The following is a 21,859-nucleotide window of genomic DNA, read 5'->3' as shown; positions in this document are numbered from 1 at the left end:
ATTATCATTACTTCAAAGATTCTGTAATTATATTGATTTACTAGACTCAGAAATCCAGTGCGAACTTTTGCCCCACAGCTACTGCGAACTTTTGCCCCACTGTCGAGGTTTTAACAATGTCCCTTTCTGCAAGAAGCACTAGTAGTTTATTGTTTATTCGAGTGCACCTCGCGAACTACTATGAAAGAACAGTTCTCCGACATCAAGAGGTTATGAGATTCTTCTTCTTCCTGTTACTATAAATTCTTATTCCAAAAGGTCCAAAAATTCTATCAAAACACCGAGAAACACATTTTTTCGCATTACTCTGCCAAACCATAACGAAATCGTTCCATTTTTTATTGACGAGTAGCTGACCTGATTATGTGTCGAACCCATATAGATTTGTTAGGGTTCTTAACTCGTGCTCAGAAAAAGACCCACTGCGAACTTTTGCCCCGTGCGAACTTTTGCCCCGCATTACTCTACAGTTATAAAAACATGGGTCGGCCCTAGGGTCGGCTATTTTGATTTTGGCCGCCATCTTGGATTTATATACCAAAACTGTTTTTCACCATGTTGGCAACCACCGATTTTCAAAATTTTTGCGTCAATCGAAAGCGGGGACATTTTTACACAACATATCAAAAATTTAGAGATGTATCTTTTTCCTATCAAAAGTTATCTGCACTTTTTTTAATCCTGACACTTAAGCGCACTGGGCCAGGTTGCGGTTGTTTACATAAATACAGCGTTATTTCACAGTGTTTATGAACATTTATTTGAAATCTGAATCCACTAATGAAAAGTTGAAAGTTTCAGCTTTTTAAAACACAAAAAAAACTTTAAAAAGCAATGTCCGCATCATTGAGAAACAGTTGAAAACGGGAACGAACCTCCAATTTTCCCTAATTTGCTGCAGGTGCCGTTGTGTATACATGCAGGCGTATTATCTGATGCTGTTGGGTGTCGTTGCCGGTGCGCATGGAAATGTATGAAGAAAACATGTCATGATTAAAAAAAGTGCAGATAACTTTTAGATACATCTCTAAATTTTTGATATGTTGTGTAAAAATGTCCCCGCTTTCGATTGACGCAAAAAATTTGAAAATTGGTGGTTTCCAACATGGTTGGAAACAGTTTTGGTATAAAAATCCGAGATGGCGGCCAAAATCAATATGGCCGACCCTAGGGCCGACCCATGTTTTTATAACTGTAAATAGTAGCTCTATCTTTCCTCTTTTCAATAACATTTTGTTATGAGGTGGTTTTTGGAGAAACTTTGTAGTTATAAATGAGCCAACAATTGATCAAAATCGAGGAGTCCGCAAAAATGGTTGTGGCCCTAACTAACGGGGGGTCCATCAAATTTATTAACAAAATGCATTTTTCTTACTTTTTTGAGGAGGACTTTCAGAAAATCACCACCTTAAACATTGTTTAAGACATGGTGTAAATAATGGGACGGTCTCAGCGAGAGTTACCCTATGTAAATATCTTGAACTGCGCCACGCTCGTGTTGGATACGACTAGTGAGGTTTTTGGTACTATTGTACTTTTTAAATACAACGGCACCCGTCCTCGGCGTGATCAGTTGAAAACTATCTAGAATAATTTCAATAAAAAAAAACACTCTGAAAAATAAAACACTTTGATGGGAAGCGGAGCTGGAGTGATGGTTACAGCATGTGACTATCACGCCGAGGACCTGAGATCAAATCTGACATCAAATCATGTAAGTTTCTTCCTTTGGAAAGGGAAATAAAGCGTGGGTCCCGAGAAAAGCTAGCCTAGGGCTAAAGTTATGCTGGCAGCTGTTGTAACCCGACAGCCTTGCGAATACGAACTTGCTGGACACGTCCGTAGCGACTAGCAGACAAGTGCAACGATTTCGGCCGGACGCTGGTAGTGGCCCAATGTAGCCCAACGTGACGAATTGCCACGGGTACTCTACCGGCTTTTGCGACCCCATCGGAGGCGTAACATGTTTATTTCCAGCTTTGCTAGTTTGACACTTTAGGCACCTGCTGCTTCATCTTCGGCCAGACGTACCGTTCCTTGAGGGCGGCTACGATCTATTCGAACCCGAAGTGGGCATTGTTATGTTGTTCCCGATCGATGGACGCCCTCTCTGATTCGGTTGGTAATTGCTTCCACGAAAATCGCCTGTCATTCTGACGGACATTACGCTTCACGTACTTACCCGTCTATTATACGATATTGTCCATATTTCATCGGATCTGCGAGGATATTCGACGCCAGTTCGTCGTAGTCCGGACTCGGCTGGATCACCCTCACCGTCTCGATCGACCTGGACGAGCAGTCCGCGGTTATATTGTTCTTCACTTTGCGGTACTCAAGTTCGATGTAGTAGGATTGGATTCGAAGGGCCCACCGTAGGAGTTTGGAATTCTCAGACTCCGCTACGATCTTGAAGAGCCACAGTAGACTTCTTGTATCCGTCACCACCTTGAACCGAGTGCCTTCAACGTAGTGCCTGAAGTTGTCGATAGCAAGTAGGACTCCGAGACACTTCATCTCCACTGCTGAGTACTTACGCTGGGTGCAACTGAGCTTCTTCCTGAAGTATCCAATCACTCTCGTTTCTCTATCTTGCTCCTGGACTAGCGCAGCTCCGACGGCATTATCAAATGCATCTGACTCAATAGCGAACAGCTTCGTGAAGTCCGGATTGGCCAGAATCGGAGCCGAAACCAACACTGATTTCAGCTCGTTGAACTCTGCTTCTGCTTCCTCCGACCAGGTGAACTTCTTCTTGTCCTTCTTCAGGAGATCCGTGATCGGGTCCGTCACTCTGCTGTAATTCTGGATAAACTTCTGGTAGAACCCAGCCAGACCCACCAGCTTTAGGATGTCCTTCACCGATTTAGAGAGAGCGTAGTCCAGAATATGTTGAATCCTGGAACGGTCGATGGACACTCCGCGCTCGGTCAACAGGTACCCTAAGTACATCACCTGCTTCCAACAAAATCTCGATTTCCCCAACGAAATTGTGATCTTGGCCTTCTTTAAACGTTCCGCTACTATCTCGAGGAGTCGAAGGCTCCGAAATTTTGAAAAATTCACATTTGTCGAAAACATTTCCCGGTCACATCCAACTATCTCAATTAGGTCAGTCAACAATGTTGGAATGGGTTTACGAGCTAATTGAAAAAATGCCATTGAAGACAATAATAGCAATTCAAAGCTCAATTAAAATGCATTTCCTGTGGTTCTTCTAAAAACTGTCTCGACAGACCTTCTGTTTGCTTTCCAGCTGTGTTTGTATGCAAAGCATTCAAACAACCCAGGCAACTGAATCAGCATAAAAATGTGAATTGAACCACTTCTTGCATTGTGTCTCACGAGGCAGTGAGAGGCAATTCTTTGGGTACGGAGAACCGAATGGTGATTCATTTGCATAATAAGTGTATTGCACGCCAAAAGCACGTTACTTCAAACATCTCTGAGGAACTGCCGTGATGTTCAAATCGCGTGATTTCACGCCGAGGACTAGTATAGAATCCCAATCTTGAAGTGCTTACGAAAAGTGAGTTCTTCCTAGAAATGTGTTGGGTCTCGAGATAAACTATCCCATAGCTTATAAAAAATATATCGACTGCTTGTACCCGCGCTGTGTGCTTTGATTCTAGCGTGCCGCCTTGCGAGCGTTTAATACCAAACTAAGCGTAAGAAGGCGAGATCAAGCCTCAAATCCAAACAACCAGCAGAATGTAGGTCAGATCGATGAAGACGGAGTCGGTGTTGTTGATGCTGCTGCTCATGCTCTACCACAACTCTGTTGAAGCGGTATGGTGGCCGGCACTCAGTGGCAGCGGCGTTTGCTAGACGCTCCCTCCTCTTTGAAGAACCGAGAAACATGGCGAATGTGGGAGCGTGCGGTGCCGTCGGACGCCTGCAGTAAAGCGGGGGAGCATAAAAAGTGGTGCTCAAGAGTTACAGTTAAGACTAGGTAGATCGTAGGAACTTTGTAGCGGTTCTTTACGGCGACGTTTTATTCCACTCTGCGGCAAAAAAGCTGCGTGTAGTTGCCCTTTTTGCAGAGGAAGTCGTTTGATACCTACAACAACTTGGACTGGCACTGAGACACTGGGGAACCAAGAGTGAGAGGGGGAGTGGGGGTTGGGAACGATTTGTGGTTTGCCGGTGATTGTATGTACGCTCAAGACCGACCGACTGACAGCAGTGAGAAGACCTGCGCCGGGCAGGTCGGACTGATTGATTGGTAATTGTGCTTAATTACCCAGGAGATTGCGAAAGAAGAGCAAAATTGCCGGCGATCGGATCGATGCTTGATCGACGGGAACCAATCGAGGTTGATGCAGAATGGGAAAAATCCATTTTCTTCAATGAAAATAGATTAATTTATGGGAACACAGCTTGCCGATGACACCATTTTGCAGTCGGGTACAATGTTTTTTTTTATCTAAATCTATCAGATAAGAAAACTATGTGTCGAGCGGAAGGTTAGACATGCACAGATCGAAAAAAGAGTGTAAAATTCTGTGACATATGATGCACATAATTGGAGCGTGGGATATCACAGAAGTTTACATGACATGTCATGTAAAAGTCAGAAAATATCATGTAAACTTCCATTATATGTCATGTAATTCAGTATGACTCTGAGTGTTTACATGACATATAACACAAATTTGCATGATATATCATGTAAACCATCATAACTCTAAATTTACATGACTAAAATGAAGCTTACATGACGTGTAAATCTCATTATTTTATCTGTGTGATAGACACTAAAGAAACTGTGAGTCGCAGAAGAATACGAGTATACCACGAATTAGTGGACCCTCGATTATACAGACCCTCGATTTTATGTACATTCTTTTAATGGTAATTTTTTTCATATCCAGTTTATAATTTGCAGTTTGTATTATGATGACTTATAATGCAGGGGTTTTCAGCCTTTCAGCCTCACCGTGAACTGTAATATATTACTGGTATTTTTCGTAGACGCTTTAGACTATCTTAGCGTGTACTCAGCTGACTTCTTTGGATTATTCTGAATAATCTCTTGTAGAAAGCTTTTGAGAAAATTTTGAAGGAGTTCTGATATTCTCCATGCATCCGTGAATCATTTTCCAAAAAAAAAACATCCATGGAGTATTTTTGAGATATTTCATGGAAGGTTTTCTAGATGTAAATAGGATTTAAAAAAATCTGGAGGAATCTATGAAAAAAAGTCTAAAGAAATTTGAAGATAAATTTCTGGAGCAATCTATGCAAGGTTTTTCTAAAGGAATCTTGAAGTATTTTTTAAAGGAATCCATGCAACATTTTTGAGAACTTTCCGTGCAGGACTTTTTTTTAAGGAGATTTCAGCAAGGGTCCGTGAAAGAATCGAAAAATCTGTGGATGTTTTTTGAAAGTAATCCTTGAAGAAATTTGTAATGAAATTCTAAAGATATTTCTGTAGAAATTATAAGTCGAATTTATATTTAAAGCCATGGGAGATTTGCTGAAATAATTCATCGAAAAATTCGTGAAGAAACCCCTAGGACAGTTCTTTTAGGAATCTCTGCAGTAAATTCCCGATTGGATCTCACATTTTTTTAAAGAGTCCCTGGAGGAATGCATACAGAAATCCCAAGAAGATTTTCTTACAGAAATTCAGATCTTCAAAAAAAAACCTGGAGCAATTTTTAGAGCAAACCCCGGAGACAGTTTTGGAATAAATCCATGGAAGATAGTTTGAGAAAATGCTTAAAGGAATTTCTGAAAGATTTTTCGGAAAGAAATGTAGGAAAGTCCCGTAAATATAGGATAAATCTGGAGGATTTTCCAAACATATTCCTGGAGGAGTTTCCGCAAAAACTCAAACACAACTTTCTCACACAACTCTTTGTGAAACTTCTGGAGGAATTCCTGGAGAAATTGGAAGTAATTGTTGGAATTTCTGGTTAAATTACTGGAAGAATTTTCAAAGTAAACACAGTACAAAATTTTGAAGGAAGTTTTCTGGAACAGTTTCTGAAGGCATCACTGGAAGTTTTATTAAAGGAGAAATTTCTGAAAAAATGTCTAAGGAAATCTCTGAATGAATTTTTGAAAGAATCCGTTGAGATATTTCTACTCAACTTCATGATTTTTTTTTATTTTTTTGAAAAAATGGAGGAATTTTAGAAGTATATTATGCAAGATGCTTTGAAAGAATTCTTTGTAGAATAGAAGGAATTTCTAAACAAATCCCTGAAAAAAATTCGAAGCGAATTGATAAAAGATTTTTTGAAAGAATCCGTGAGGGAGTTTTTTGCGAACACTCGGACAAATCTCCAAAAGATTTTTTTATAAAGATTATTTAGAGGAATTTCTGAATAAAGTTTTTTGGTCAATTTTCTGAAGAATCTCAAATAGATTCTCCAAACGAATTCTTAGAGAAATGTCTAAAATGATCTCTGGGCGAATTTCTCAAACAATTTTTGAAAAGATATTCTTAACAAATCATGGAGGTATTGCTGGAGCAATCCATGCCAGATTTCGTAAAGGAATTCTTTTTGACTATGCTGGAGGAACACAGGGAAGATTTTCTGAAATAATCTGTAACATGTTGATTTGATTTGAGAAGTTTTCTTCGGGGACCGCAGCAGATGACGGCACAAACCTACACCTCTCGTACAGAAAGATCGTTCAGCGAATACAACACAACCAGTAACCACGCTTTATCAAGTGCTTGTCACGAATCTCTAAATTTCCGAAGGAATTCCTTGATGAATTACTGTCAACAAATTAAAGTCATCTTTCTGAACTGTAATCAAAACAGTCCCAACAACACAGATTCCTTCCCAAAGTAACTTTCACTGCGGTTTCTAATTTTCTCCTGTGCCATCATCATCGCCGCACCAGCGAGGTGCGATTGTCAAACCGGGCCACATTCTGCCGCAGATAAAATCTGAATTTCAAATTAACGAATAGTTGACCCAAACTCAAAATCTCACGTGTGGAAACCGGCCAGTCAGCCATAAACCTAAATTGAGCCTCCACGTACACTCACGATCACGTCCCGCACAGCCTATGGTAGTGCACAACAACAAATGGAACACACGTCGGTCGGTCGGATTGGCATAAATCTTTCGAGTAATTGAACTGGATGGATGCTCCGAAAACATAAAACACCCGCAGAAACGAAAAAAATCACCACAAACTGCAAAACAGTGCAGTTTACGGCCGATTGAGTGCGTGTGCATGGGGGTACCATTGCACCTGCTCGATGAGAAACAGGGAAGCATGGTTGGCAATAGGTGGTGGCGGCGGTCGGTCAGTGAACGAACGTGATCCGCATGGTCAAAGTCAATCAATATCGTGAATTTCCCAGTGCATCACCTCTCCTACCTGGGTCGGAAAGGTGCGTCGTTATGCGGCGAGTTTTTAGAGTAATATGGGGCAAAAGTTTTAAAACAGTGAAAACATTATGATCTTCCTATAGTCTTCTTGGCGTAGTCTTAATGGGATAAAGCTTGCTTCTCAGATTAGTGAACACTTCAACAGTTCTGAGGACAGCTTTCTTTTTCGATTGATCATATCCCAAGTAACAATTTTAATTTTATCAAAGTTTTTTAGCGATTCAAAAATCCTATACATAAAACCATTGATGCCGACTTGAAAATGTTCTCGAGTTCTTGTATGCCTCAATAAGCCCACGTTCTGGCTAGTTGGCCCAGTCTTATTGGGGTCTACATGACTTCGTATGCAAACCGGCTTAGGATTTCGGGTTGTATCATACTTTTATCAACCTTCTAAATAAAACCATCTTCTGACTTGTCAAATAATTGTTTTGAATATTTTTCACTCTCAATGTTCGATCGTCTGAATAAATTATGCTTGATTGTTTATCCAGCCATCAATTGGAAAGATGCAGATATGGAATTCAGATTTGTTTTCCTATTTAATACGTGTCAGGAGACATGCCACGGAAAATTTGAGGTGAATGTGACTGTGATAATGACAAAAACTAAGTGCGCCACACAAACTATGCATAATTTGGAAGTTAAATGCATTTTATTTATTCGGTGGAATTAGGTGCAAAATAGGTTTTTTTCAACACAGCGGAGTTTAAAAGACATTATGTAATTTTTCTGACAAAATAAAATGACAGAAACGTGTTGTATGGTTTAATTCGATCTTAAGCTGTACGTGAAATCATAAAATTGAGTAATGGTTTTTCTGTATTTGCATGAATTATCCCGACTAGGCGACATATTTTTCTGATAAAACTCTGTGTTCCTGGTGATTCTTATAATAGGGCTAACCCTCCTGAGGTGGTCATAACTGAGCTTATGATAGAACTAGCGGTTTTATCACAGCATTTTTTTGGTTTATGTTACGGCCACGAAATCTTTTGTTGGTTTTATGCATTGCCTCACAGTTTTGTGTATTTGTTTACAAAAAAAAATCTCTCCGACAACAACCACAATTGCAAGTTTTATCGAAATGGCATATAATTAGTAACAAAACCAATTCATGACCACTTGCAAGTCTTTAAATGACGATGTTTATAGCAGAAGTTATATGCTAGTTTTATGGAACGCCAAAGGTTCAAAGTAAAAAACTACCACATAAAACTAATTGAGAACAGCTAGCTTTTTCACATGCTTGTATAAAACCGGGATAAAACATGAATAAACCTTCAAGGCATGCTGATTGTTACTTGGGATATGCATTCGTATATCGTGTGGCAATCTGGCTAGGCATGAAGATACTTTATGCCCAAGGATGTCGAGATTTGAATTAAATGCAGCTTTCTGTGCATCACTTCGATTCGCATTTTCCTCACCCTTCTCTATACGGGGCCAATTGAGAACTGAAAGAATGAGAAAATGGCAAATCGCCCTAACATGCGTGTGTTCCACACTGTGTATAACGTGTGAACAATGAACGAACAGCAAGTGAACAAAAAGGTAAAAGTGCTCCCATCGGTGTAATTATCAACTGTTGACACAGATATGTAAATACACAGAAGCAACCTCACGCAGCATAGAAAGGTCGACTGGGCACGTGAAATCAAAACAAGACTGTATTGTTGTCTATCGAATGTTCCCCGCCGGTAAATGGCTGAGGGTTTCCCCAAGTTGCAAAAGTGGGCTGGATCGCTTGGCGAAGACTTTCGTTTTCTGATGTTTCTTATTGGAGCACCTGCAAACATTGAGTGCATCGAACATCGAAAATAGAGTGCTGGATTTACATCCAAACCATTAAAGTAAAAAGGTCGGGAGTGCAATAATGGAGTTGTTACTTAAGTTTTTGAAGCCGGAATTTTTCCTAGCATTATTATAGAGTTTACGCTCTTCTGGTGGTGCTCGTTTACGCTCTCGTTTTGGTGCTTCATGCTGTTGAAAGGGTAGAATATGATGCAGAATATTGTTTCTGGATATCGTACCCAATTCATCCAAACTGTTCTTGAGTTTAAATCCTAAAGTCTACGGTTTTTTATTCTTCAATCACTTAACCTAATTTACAGCTCTATTGTCCACTAGGGCCCTGCGTGAGCTATTCCAATTGGAAGCTGTACTTACACTTTGTACAGTGCCTAAATGTATTATATTCTAATTATACTATATCGAACTGGTTGCCGTTGCGCTGCTTTCACTTTCTACCCTATCATGGTAGAATGATGAGCACGAGGATGTTGATGTGTGGCTGTTGGTTGTTTCTATTTCCAGTCCGATTGGGGGTCCATTAAGGGTTGCAGTTCGCCGATGTCCAAGTATCCGGGTCCATTTCAGCCATGGGTTCAGAAGAGGGTCAGTGTCAGCTGCTCTCAAGGGGAAAGTGCAACTGACGAAACTGCCGGGGCTGGGATCGAACCCATGAACTGCTTAACCCAATCTGCTTATGAAGCAAACGTGTGACCAATTGCGCCACGGGCCCCGGCAAGTCTACGGTTGTAACGGTAACTTCTTTCACTATACAAAGCTACGATTTGTTATCTATCAGGTCCAGTAATTCTTCAGAAAGCTTGAAAGACAGTATCACATCAGTCGGGATATACTAGGTCATACAAATTGTTCTTGAGTTTAGACCTCAAGTATACGCATGTTATAGTAACTTCTTCATTATACAAAGCTGCGATTTGTTATCTATCATGTCCAGTAAATCTTCTGAATGCTCAATGGACATCATCGGATCGGCTGGGAACATTCAAACTATTATACTTACTGGATCTCAAAGAATAATATTAGAAACCACGACATAGCTTCACGAGATTCAGAATCGTATATACTGTCCTGAAATATGGACAACATGCAACACGGAGTCTACAGCCACAATAATATCTTTTTTTTTTTTTGATATTTTGAGTTACACAACATCACCAACCGTAATGATTGTATCCTTACCAGGGATGGGATCATTCATTTGCAATCACTTACATTCACTTGCTGCAGAGAAGAGAAGGCCATCTCAGAACAAACCGACCATTCGAAAAGTGATAAATTTTAGGAGTCAAAAATCAACTCATTTTATTTTGCTTCTGCCAATTTCGTTTCCATCGTGTATAAATGTCAAAACAACTGCATGGCTCAAAGTGTATTGATTACTTTCAGGTATAACCAAAATTAATGAATTGATGACGTCATATCGATAATTAGTTCTCTTATTTTTCCAAATTTTGTTTCATTGAGAGCATTGATATGCTTGTTTCGACCACTATTGCAATAATATGGTAGACGTACTACAGATATTTTTTGTAATTGCAGGCTGTTATAGAGCATAATAAAGGTGTTTTACCATTTTTTTCTCAATTATCATAATGATATTATACATATTCCTACCACTATTGTATCGTATACCCTATTTACGGTTTTAAAAGATAAGTAACTTTGACTGTGTCCTCGAAAAACATTCAAGTAAAAACACAATCTTTTTTGAGTTGGTGTACCTGCCTCCGAAATACTTTGCTCTTTTGTGTCAACATGGCTGAAATTTTTCGTGTAAAAAGTGTGATTTCAACCGCTAGGTGTCGCGACCAACAGCATGAAATATTTATCAGTTTCTGACTCTGGAGATGGCCTTCTCTTCTCTGCTTGCTGTTAACTCGTTTCAGAAACATCGTAGCAAAAATCAATGTATGGAACACTTTTTCATTTTTGTTTTACCTGAAACTTTGTATGTAGAACAATGTACTAGGGTAGCATCAATATTGAAGTCTACAGAAGGTAGCAAACGCAGCTCTCCACAGCGTGAATGTAATTTACATTCACGGCGTAGAAAGTTGCTTTCACAGCTCGCTCACGACTTTGGTATGCGTGTGTGACCCCAATGTTATTCGGCAAACTTTCAGATAAAACTACAAGGTTAAATTCATCAATACATTGTTTTTTGATAGCATGCTTCTGAACTGAGATAGCAACAAGTGAATGTTACTCTTTGCAAATGAATGATTCCATCCCTGATCCTTACATTTATTTATTTGGAGATGACAACAATAAAACTGAATAAAACTGAACCAACAATTCTTCACTACAGCACTTGGTTCGTGGCTGCAGTCCTTATCCTCGGCAATGTCTCATATTTGCCTTCAGATTTATGCTCGAGATGTGGCTTCGTCATATTTTCACCTTAGCTGAAAGCTCTTAGTTATAGAAAAGTTTCGTAGTTCTGAAATATCTCAACAGTATTTTGGAATGGCTCTGCGTTTCACAGATATTCACGAATCTGGGTGGGTTAGACTAGGTAGCTTTACTTATTATAGCACAAATAATGACTACAAGGAATGCAAGTGTCAAAAAATGAGTTTCATAAGAGTTTGAACAATCTAAATGTTTCAAAGATACAGAACAATGCACAATGGTCCACGAAACAGATTTACGATTCAGCGCCTTCAAATGATTTTTTAAACACATATGGTCTTCTGCAAAGTTGTTCCTAAAAATAAGGCCCTCTTTCCAATGTACATGAAAATTATGGTGGTCCAGATTTTGTAACTCAAGTAAAAAATACTTGAAAAGTGCCTGTTTTTTTTTCTAGAAAATGATCAATATCTTTTGAACAAAATGACGTAGCAACATTCTCAGCGCACGAAATGGCGCGTTTTTCAAAGCTCTAAAAATGGTTCTTAGATAACTTTGATGAGAAATTTGAAACAAAAAAGATAAAGCGTTTAAACTGTTTTGACCAAATTTGGGGCATTTTCCCATAGTTTTCATAGGGTGACGCTAGAACAAATCGTTTTATTGCTTTATCTTTTTTGTTCCAAATTTCTCGTCAAAGTAGTCGAAGAACCGAAAAAAGCGCATTTTCGTGCGCTGAGAATGTTGCTACGTCATTCCGTTCAAAAGATATTGATGATTTTCTAGAACAAATAGGCACTTTTCAAGTATTTTTTACTTGAGTTACAAAAATAACACTTCTCTGATTTTTTATATATTCTATAACAACATTTCTTCTTTTGAATGCGGGCAAAAGATATTTTTTGTTTGCCCCAACCCGTCATATCACCTTTTCGAAAACTATGATTTTTTTTAAAGAAAAACACCTGTAACTATTGAACCGAAAGAGATAACGACCATCTCAGCGCACGAAAAGACGCGACTTAAAATGCTCTACAAATGTTTCTTGGGCGACTTTGATGATAAATCAGAACTGGAAAAGGTAATGTCAGAAAACGGTTTTTCTTGAACCACCCTAAGCTTATTCAGAAAAATATCTCTGGATCGGTCAATTTTAAAGCTACATAAAAACTGTCTTCAGCAAACTCACTCGGAATTGAAATCTACAACTTTCCCGAAGAATGTACATATGTAGTTATTCTTGCAAATAAAAAAGTTTGATTTCCAATTTCTTTGATAATATGGGCCACCGGTGTGGAGCGGATCTGGTTGGATGGTTAGAACACTTGACTATCACGCCGAGGACCTGGGATCGAATCCCACTCCCGACAAACTCACAAAATGTGAGTTCTTCCTTCGGAAGGGAAGTAAAGCGTGGGTCCCGAGATGAACTAGCCCAGGGCTAAAAATCTCGTTAATACAGATAAAAAAAAAAAAAAAAAAAATATGGGCCACCCTAACTTTCATGTACACTGGAATGAGGGCCTTGTTTTTAAGAATAACTTTGTAGAATATCATATGCGTCTAAAAACTCATTTGAAGACGCGGAATGCATCTTTCCTCGTAAATCTGGTTCTTTGAACCACTGTGTAATGCCTACTAGTCTTTGAAGAATATTAGCAAATATGGTTCGTTTGTATCATTGTTTAGTTTAGTCTACACTTCTGACACCTTCTGGAGATTCATTTGGGAATCCTTCAGAAGTATTTTTTTTTTCGAATATTTCATAAGTTTTTTTTTTAACTCCTCTATGTGTTTCTTGTGGGAGTCCGTCAGGTTTCTTGTTAGGATCCATTCAAGAGTTTCTTCTGGAATCTTCAGGAGGTCCTGAAGAAATCCCTAGATCGAATTCCTGAAAATCCTGAAGGAATTCTTAAGGGAGCTTCTGAAAAATTCCCTGGAAAAACCACAAAAAAAATCCACAAAAGGCATCCAAAGAGGCTGTCCATAAACCACGTGGTCATTTTTTTTGGATACCCTAACACTCTTCCCCCTGTCCCCGGCTCTGCTATGGTTCACTGCCGTGTGAGCCTTTAGTTTTAAGTTATTATTATAATGTTTTTTGAAAAGAAAAAAGAGGTTTTGTGCCTTTTTGAGAAAGATTTCGGAATTGAGGAAATCACTCAAAGGGGCTTTACCCTCTTTCCAAATTTTGAGTTAAATAAATAATAATAATAATAATAATAATAATAATAACACTCTTCCCCCATGTACGAACCATGGTCTTTGCCCAACCTCCCCTCCTTACAATGATCACGTTGTTTATGGACTGCCCCAACGTAGAATCCCCAGAAGGAATTCTTTGGAGGAGTCCTTGGAAGTTATTCCTGGAAAATTCGAAGATGGCTTTTCATGAGTAATCGACAGATGGCATTCTCTCATTTCTGAATCTCCGAAAGGAAGTTCAAAAAGGAATCTGGACAGTTTTCATAGGTCTACATCTTTTATGCCATCATGGGTAGTTGCTTCTAATCCTTTCAAGTTTTTATTCCCTCAAGATAATTGTTAAAAAAATTGAATGTCTAAAACTAAAATGTTCAAGCCGTTTCTAGCTAATCTGATGCCGCAATTTATGCTTCAGCATCGATAATTAGTTATGGGAAATAAATATTCATGTTGCTTCCTACATAGCTAACGGACCCCGCGCAGTGCATCGATCAAAAAACCGTGTCGGTTGAACGTGAAAGTTTTCATTATGCATTCACAAATTTCATAAACAGAGGAAAAAATAATCGGCTTTACGTTCGAACACTGACCGCCACCCGCGCCAGCGTCGTCAGTCGCATTCGGGTGCAGCTCACTGCAGTCCGGTTAGGCGGACCACAAAATCGGCCAACATTGCACAATCTGAATAATTAAGGTGCAACCGATTCGTGAACTTAGGAAATTGTTTTCAGCCTACCAGCGTGCTAGCTACAAATTTACCTCATTTGGCTGGGTTCGGATCGGACTATGTAATCGCACAGCTAATGCTTCGAATGAATACCAAATTTTAATAGCACACTTTTTCTCTCTTCCACTTCTCCCCCCGCAGGTTCACCGTGGAATATCAACATAATGTCCTCACCGGGGCTGACGGCTCTCGGTGAATCCACCCGGCTGGTGCCGGCCAATGTGCCGGCGGTTTTTGAGGTGCTGCCGCCTCCTGGAGCTTCGATCCGAGGCAGTGACTGCGTAGCGACCGTGCTTTCGCCCAGCAAGAGCAAGGTCAACGCGCGGGTCACCCACGAGGCGGCCAACGGTGCAGTGAGGATTGAGTTCGTCCCGAACGAAGTCGGAACGCACATCATTGAGGCCTCGATTGGCGGCACTACGCTCGTTGGAGGACCACTGATTGCCAAGGTGTATGATTCGAGCTTGATACAGGTTACGGATGTTAACGGCGGAGTGGTGGGTCAGCCGTGCCAGTTCAGGGTGGACGCCAGTGCGGCCGGCGAAGGCCAACTGGAAATTTCGATCAACGAAGGCGAAGTCCCAAATCATGTACAAGTCGTTGGTGGCGGTAGATGTCTGGTATCGTTCACTCCGGAGCAAGCAAAGCCACATTTGATCGATATCAAATTCAATGGAGAGACCGTTATTGGATGTCCATTTGTATGCTCCGTAGCCGATACCAGTCGAGTGCTGCTCAACCTGTCAAACTTGGAATTGATTCCGGTGAACAGACCAGCTTCGTTCCACATCACCGTGAGTGGTGGAGGAGCCGCTGAACTGGCTGTCAGTGTACGCGGTCCACAGGGAGAGCTACCGGTAAGAGTGACCGGTGATATCCACTCAGGATTCACGGCTGAATTCACTCCGAACAATGTCGGAGCTCACACAATCAACGTCGAGTACAACGGTTACCCAGTGCAGGGAACTCCTTTCGTTGCCAAGTCTTATGACGCGACGAAGGTCGGAGTTGGATCCGTATCCAAAGGTACCGTAGGTAGACCCGTACAGTTCACCGTAGACGCCGGAGACGCCGGCGAAGGAAATCTGGAGATCACCATCTCCGCCAAAGGCCATAACATTCCCACCCAGGTGCATCCGCAAGGAAATGCCAAGTAAGTGATAACCTACCATCAGAACTTCATTTCCATATGCTAACGAACCCTATCTTACCGTTTTAGATTCGCTGTGTCGTTTGTCCCCGCCGAGCCATGTGAGCACATTATCAACGTATCGTTCAACAAAATGCTTGTTCCCGGGTGCCCCATCACGGTGATCATCAACGGTGGCACGACGGGACCGCAGGTGTCCCTCGGTGGACCCGGTCCGCTGCATTTGCCGAATTCGCTCATCATCAACCACGCCGGAGGCCGACTGGAGGACATCGAAGTCAATGTCGAAGGTAAGGAGTCGATTTTCTTGTTTGAAATAGAACGTAAATTTGTATAATCCAACCCTTATATCTACTGTTAGAATCTCAGATGTACCTGTTTGGCAAACACCTGTCTTCTATCTTCTATTCTTTCGGCTATCTTCCTGCTGAATTTTCTCCTTTTGCGCAAAATTATTCCCTCGAAAAAGTGTTTCCTTATGTACAGCATTCAAAATTGGATAGATAGAGAACATAACTGTTTCGTGTATTGCGCAGAGCACCCCAAACTGATTGCAAGAACATTAACTGCCCACCAAGCACCTGCTGCCTAGTAATGCACCAAGGTACATGGTGGCACACGTTTGGCTATACAGTTGATTTGAACTATCAGACTCCTTAAAAATTGATGTTTAGTAAATGGGATGTTGCATTTGATAAAAAAGAGTTCAAGTCGAGTCACGTAACTACGGGACACTGAAGACGACCTCACAGTTGAGATCGGAATACGTATTTTTTTATATGATGTAAATACTTATGTAGTTGGAATTAAAAGTATCAACATTTAACCCTATTATCTTTTATTATATAACTTTTGAACACACTACAAATAGTTTGCTTATAAAGTAGTATCATAGTATTCACTACAATGCTTGAGTAGCTAGCTCCAGAAGGTGCTACTCACAATAAAGGGATGCAAAGATTTCAGTAAAAATCTTGATGATACACTGAAATAAAAAAAAAACAGGAGCAGCTGATATAAACCTGGGTTTTTGTAGGAAATTCTGAAAGAAGTTTGAAATTTCAAATCTTCCTTTCCTGATTTCCTTCTGAAATTGGTTCAGAAATTTGCTTTCAAATCAAACCAGAATTGTTTTCGAAAATCTATATCAAATTCTTCTATTTAAATTTTATCAAAATTCCTCTTTGAGCTTGCCCTTGGAAAATCCCTGAAACTCTTCCGAAAGTTGCTCCTGGGATTTCTTCATAATTCTTCCAGAGATATTCCCACAATTACTCTCGGAGTTATGCGTGGAGTTTTCCCCAGAGTTTCTTAGAGGGTTTATTGGGAATCCCATCCGCATATCTCTGAAAAGTATATCGGAGCTCCAACCGGGATTTTTGTAATATTTAGTTGCACATGACATTTTCGGATACCAAGACTTCTTTGGTAGTTTCCATGGGATTTTCCTGGAGTTCACTTGGAATTATTTCAGGAGGTTTCTTTTAAACGTTTTGTTATGATTTGTCTTGAAGAAATCTTTGGAAAAAAAAACTGGAGGAATTCCTGAAGAAATCTCCAGAGAAATTCTGGGAGAAATTGCTGGTGAAATATCTGATAAAAAAAAAATCCCTAGAGAAATTCCAGGAGGAATTCCTGTAAGAACCCTTGGAGGAATTTCTGGTAAATTCCCTGGAAGAATCTCTGGGAATACCCCTGGAGAGTTCCTGGAAGAATCCCTGAAGCGATTCCTGGACGAATCTCTGGAGGAGTTCCTGGAGGATTGTCTGGAGGAATCACTGCAAAATTCCTGATAGTATTCCTGGAGAAGTTCCCGGACGAATCTGTGAGAAAATTCTTAGAGGAATTGCTGACATATTTTCTGGAGGATGTCCAGGAGCAATTTCTGGAGAAGTTCCTGGAGAAATTCCTAAAAAATATCTGTGGTATTTTCTGCAGGAAATCCTGTAAAAGTTCTTGGAGAAATCCCTGCATAAAATCCTGGAGAAATGCCTGGAGGAATTCCTAGAGGTATTCCTGTGGAAACTGCTGGAGGAACTTCTAGAGGAATTCTTGAAAGAATTACTGGATGAACTTCTAGAGGAATCTCCAGAGGAATTATATTTCTATTTCTGTTATTTTTCTTTTCCTGAGGAATTTCTAGTGACATTCTGGAGGAATTCCTGAAGGAATGGCTGGAGGAGTTCCTAGAGGTTGTGGGAATTGCTGAAGGCAGCCATGATGAAATTCCTGCAGGAATTTCTGGGGGAATTCTTGAAATAATTACTGGATACATTTCTAGAGAAATCACTAGAGGAATTCTGGGAGATTTATATTATTTTTTAAAATTGCTGTATGCGTTCCTGGAGAATTTCCTGGAAGAATTCCTTAGAGGATTTGCTGGAAGAGTCCTTAGATGAGCTTCTGGAGGAATCCCTGGGAAAATCCCTGGAGAAATTAGAGGAGAAATAACTGGAGGATTCCTTGAAGCAATTCATTAAGGAATCTCAGGTAAAATTCCTGGAGAAATGCCTGGAGGAATCCCTGAAAAACTACTGAAAGTATTCCTGGAGATTTTCCTGCAAGAGTTTATAAAAAAAAAACCCAGATTTTTTTCTGGGAAAATTCCTGTCATAATTTCTGAAGGATGTCCCGAATTTCCTGGAGAACTGGTGAATTTCCTGGAAGAGTTCCTTTGGGAATTGCTGGAGGAATTCTTGAAGGAATTCCTGGAGGAATCTTTAGAGGAATGCTTGCAACAATTACTGGATGAATTTCTTGGAGAATCTCTAGAAAAACTCTGTGAGAAATTTCTGAAAAATCCCCTGAGAAATACCTGGAGGAATTTCCAGAGAAATTTCTTGTGGCATTCCTGGAGAAATCCTCGAAGTTATTTCTGAGGGATCCCTGGGGGAATCCTTGGAGAAATTCGTAGAGAAATCCCTGGAAAACCCCTAAAGAAGCTCCTTGAAGAATTTTTAGCGGAATTCCTAGAGGAATCCCAGCAGCAGTTACTGGAGGAAAATCTGGAAGAATTCTTGGAGGAATTCCTGAGCAAATTCTAGAAGGTATTCCTAGAGATAATCCTGGAAGAACTTTTGAAGAGTTTCCTGGAGAAATTCCTGGATGAATTGCTGACATAATTTATGATGGATTTTTTTGATTTATTCCTGGAGAAATTCCTGGAGAAATCCCAGAAGAAATTCCTGGAGGAATTCCTCGACGAGACCCTGGAGAAATTCCTGGATGAAACCCTGGAGGAATGCCTGAATGAATTTCTGGAGGTATTCCAGGAAGAATTCCTGAAGCAATCCCAGGAGAAACTCCTGGAGGAGTCCCTGAAGCAATTCCTGGAGGAATCTCTGCAGCAATTCAAAGAGGAATCCCTGGACGAAGGCTTGAAAAATTTCCTGGAAGAATGTCTAGGAGAATTCCAGGTGGCATTTTAAGAAGCTTCCTCAAAGTAGTTCCTGGAGAAATCGTTGGAGGAATTCCTGTAGGAGTCTCTGGAAAAAATCACTTGAAGATTTCCTGGATAAATTTGTGTAGGAATTCCTAGTGGATTTCTTGGGAGAATCCTGGAAGCAATTACTGCAGGAATCTCTTTAGTAAAGGAATACATTGAGGAAACTCTGGAGATTTCTTGAAGGAATCTCTGAAACAATTCTTGTAGGAGTTCTTGGAGGGATCCCTGGTAGGTATACTAGAGGCCTAGAGGAATGCCTGTAGGAATTACTAAAAGAATATCCAGAAGAACTCCTGGAGGAATCCCTAGAGAAATTTTTGGTGGAATTTCTAGAGGAATCTCTAGATGAACACCTGGTGGAATTTTCAAGGAAATCTTTGAAAAAAATCCTAGGGGAATTAACAGTCCCTGGAGGAAGTACTGAATTAATTCCTGAAGGAGTTCCTTGAAGAATACAAGAAAGAGTTGCTGTAGGAATCCTAAGAAGAGTTCCTGGGAGGCTCTATGGAGGATTTTTTTTTAAATTAGTTGTTCCAGAAAGAAACACAGAAGGATTTTCCGAGTTATGCCCTGCAGAAATTGTTTGAGGAATCCGTGGAGCGATCCCTGGAGGATATCCTAGAGGAATGCCTGTAGGAATTAACGGAGGATTCTTTAGAAACACATTCTCTAGAGACACTTGTGAAGGAAATCCTGGAATAATTCCTGGAGCAATATCAGAAAAAACCGTGGCGGAATCCCTTGAGAAATTCCTGAAGGAATCCCAGGAATAATTCCAGAGGAAATTTCAGATGGAATCCTTGGAAAATCCTGAAGGAACTCTAAGAAGAGTTCGTGGAGGAACTCTTTGAGTAATCGCTGTAGCAGTTCCTGAAGGAATCCCGGAAATAGTTTCTAAAGGCACTCCTAAAGAAATCCCGAAACAGTCCCTGGAGGAAGAACTGGATTAATTTCTGGAGGAGTTCCTAAAGAAATTTCTTTGGAAATCCCAGGAAAGCGCTCTTAACAAATTCCTGGGAGAGTTTCTGCAGGAATCCATGTCTGCAATAATTTTTGGACAAATTATTGTTTGTATGGACTCCGAAGAATGGATTGTACAATGTTTTAAGGAACTCCTGGATTCATTTTTAGTCAACCTCTGGTGAAATGTCCTGTAAGGGTTTCTGGAAGATATTCCTACTGAAATATTTCGGATAATTCCAGATTGAATTATTGGAGCAATCTCTAGTAGAACTCTTGAAGGTGTATATGTAGTAATCCCTGAAGAAATCTCGAAAGGAATACTTGCAAACATACCTGAAAGAATTTCTGTTGACATTCCTTTGGAAATCCCTGGAGAAATTCCTGGAGGAACCCTCGAAAAAAGTACTGGAACAATCACTGGATTAACCTCTATAGATATCCCAGGAGAAATTCCCGGAGGAATGTATGGTAAAACCTGACCGGGAATCTCTGAAGCAATCCATGGTGGATCCACTGAAGGAAGCTACGGACATATTCCAGGAGAAATTCGTCCATGCAGAAGTATCTGTGAAAATTTCTGAAGGAATCATGGGAGGAATTCTTGGAACAAAGCTCGAACCTTGCAAGATGTCCATGGGAGAATTCACGAAGGAGAAATACCTGGAGAAGTCCCTTGTGGAATTTCTGAAAGAATCCCTGAAGAAGCTCCTGAATAAATGCATGAAGGGGTTTCTGAAGGTGTCCTTGAAAGGATTCGTAAAGAAATCCCAAATATTTTTTTGAGATTTTTTAGAACTCTGAGTTATTGATAATCTTTGAGTGGGTTCGATTTAAAAAAAATAAATCTGGCGAAATGGCCCAGAAGAAATTCGAAGATAAACCACGGAAGGAACTCTGAAAGGAATCCAAGGAAAGTTTTGGGATGGATTCCTGCAGAAATCCCAGGAACTGAATAATGAATGTGCAATTCCCTGATAATTCCAGGTAGTTTAACCCGTAAACAGCCGGGACGATCTTCTTTTGGTAGAAAAGCAATATTTTCTTTGTTTTCAACATTTTACCTTGGATTCTTTTTTATAGTCATAGGGAATAGTTGTGTTAAGAAATGCATGGTACCTACCCCTTTCGCTGGGAGCCGAAAATACGTGGTTTTTTAAATTTTTTTTTATAAATTCTTCATGTTTTTCCTCAAATTTCTTTGTTTTGCTAATCTTTAATAGTTTTGACTGATCCTTGAAATGCAATGTGTCATTAGTATATTGAAGTTTTCATCCCAGAGGTATTCTAAGGCCTCCAAAGTACTCCGAAGTTTGTGTTACAAATCCAGCATTCTAAACCAAATTTTATACACGATGGCACAAATGTCCCAAATGGAAGATAACGTGCCTCTGGAGCCGGCCTTCTGATCATTTGTGTTTACTCTATTCAAGAAATTTAGTCACGTTGATGTCCATTAGACCTCGCTACAAACAACTCGATGTTGTGGTAGTTGAACATTCCGTCAGATATAAAGGCCTCCAATACACTTTGGAGTTTGGATTACGATATCTACATATTTTATCATGTGTGAATTGTAAAACATATTTGTGGAAAGTAGTCTATACTGCTGATGTAGCTTCAGGGCACAACTATAATGTTTTTTGTACATTTCTGGGATATTCCAGGCTTTCCAATCTATTCTGGAATTAGGACCTTCAAGGTCTACAGTTTCTACTCTTGTTTCTCTTCAGTCTATCGGCATAATTCTTTCACGATTGTGTCTGTTGCACCTCATAATATTACGAGTATCTCTATATGTTGCAAGTTGGGTGTCCACTGGCATCAAAATGAACCCCAATGCTTTT

At 40.1% G+C, this 21,859-nt stretch overlaps 1 protein-coding gene across 8 annotated transcripts in view; it reads left to right on the top strand.

The window, feature by feature from the left end:
* The window catches only part of LOC109415818 (filamin-B), a 198,509-nt gene that overhangs the window by 159,172 nt on the left and 17,478 nt on the right, over window positions 1-21,859 (top strand). For all 8 annotated transcript variants that reach the window (XM_029869278.2, XM_062853062.1, XM_029869279.2 and 5 more), the window contains 2 exons: window positions 14,599-15,610; window positions 15,677-15,897. In XM_029869278.2, the coding sequence (XP_029725138.2) occupies window positions 14,599-15,610; window positions 15,677-15,897 (1,233 nt within the window). The remainder of the gene's footprint in view (window positions 1-14,598; window positions 15,611-15,676; window positions 15,898-21,859) is intronic.

This window comes from Aedes albopictus, chromosome 2, assembly GCF_035046485.1.
Source record: "Aedes albopictus strain Foshan chromosome 2, AalbF5, whole genome shotgun sequence".
Classification (NCBI taxonomy): domain Eukaryota; kingdom Metazoa; phylum Arthropoda; class Insecta; order Diptera; family Culicidae; genus Aedes; species Aedes albopictus.
The sequence above is the reverse complement of the archived record's forward strand: the minus strand, read 5'-3'. Positions and strand labels throughout refer to the sequence as shown.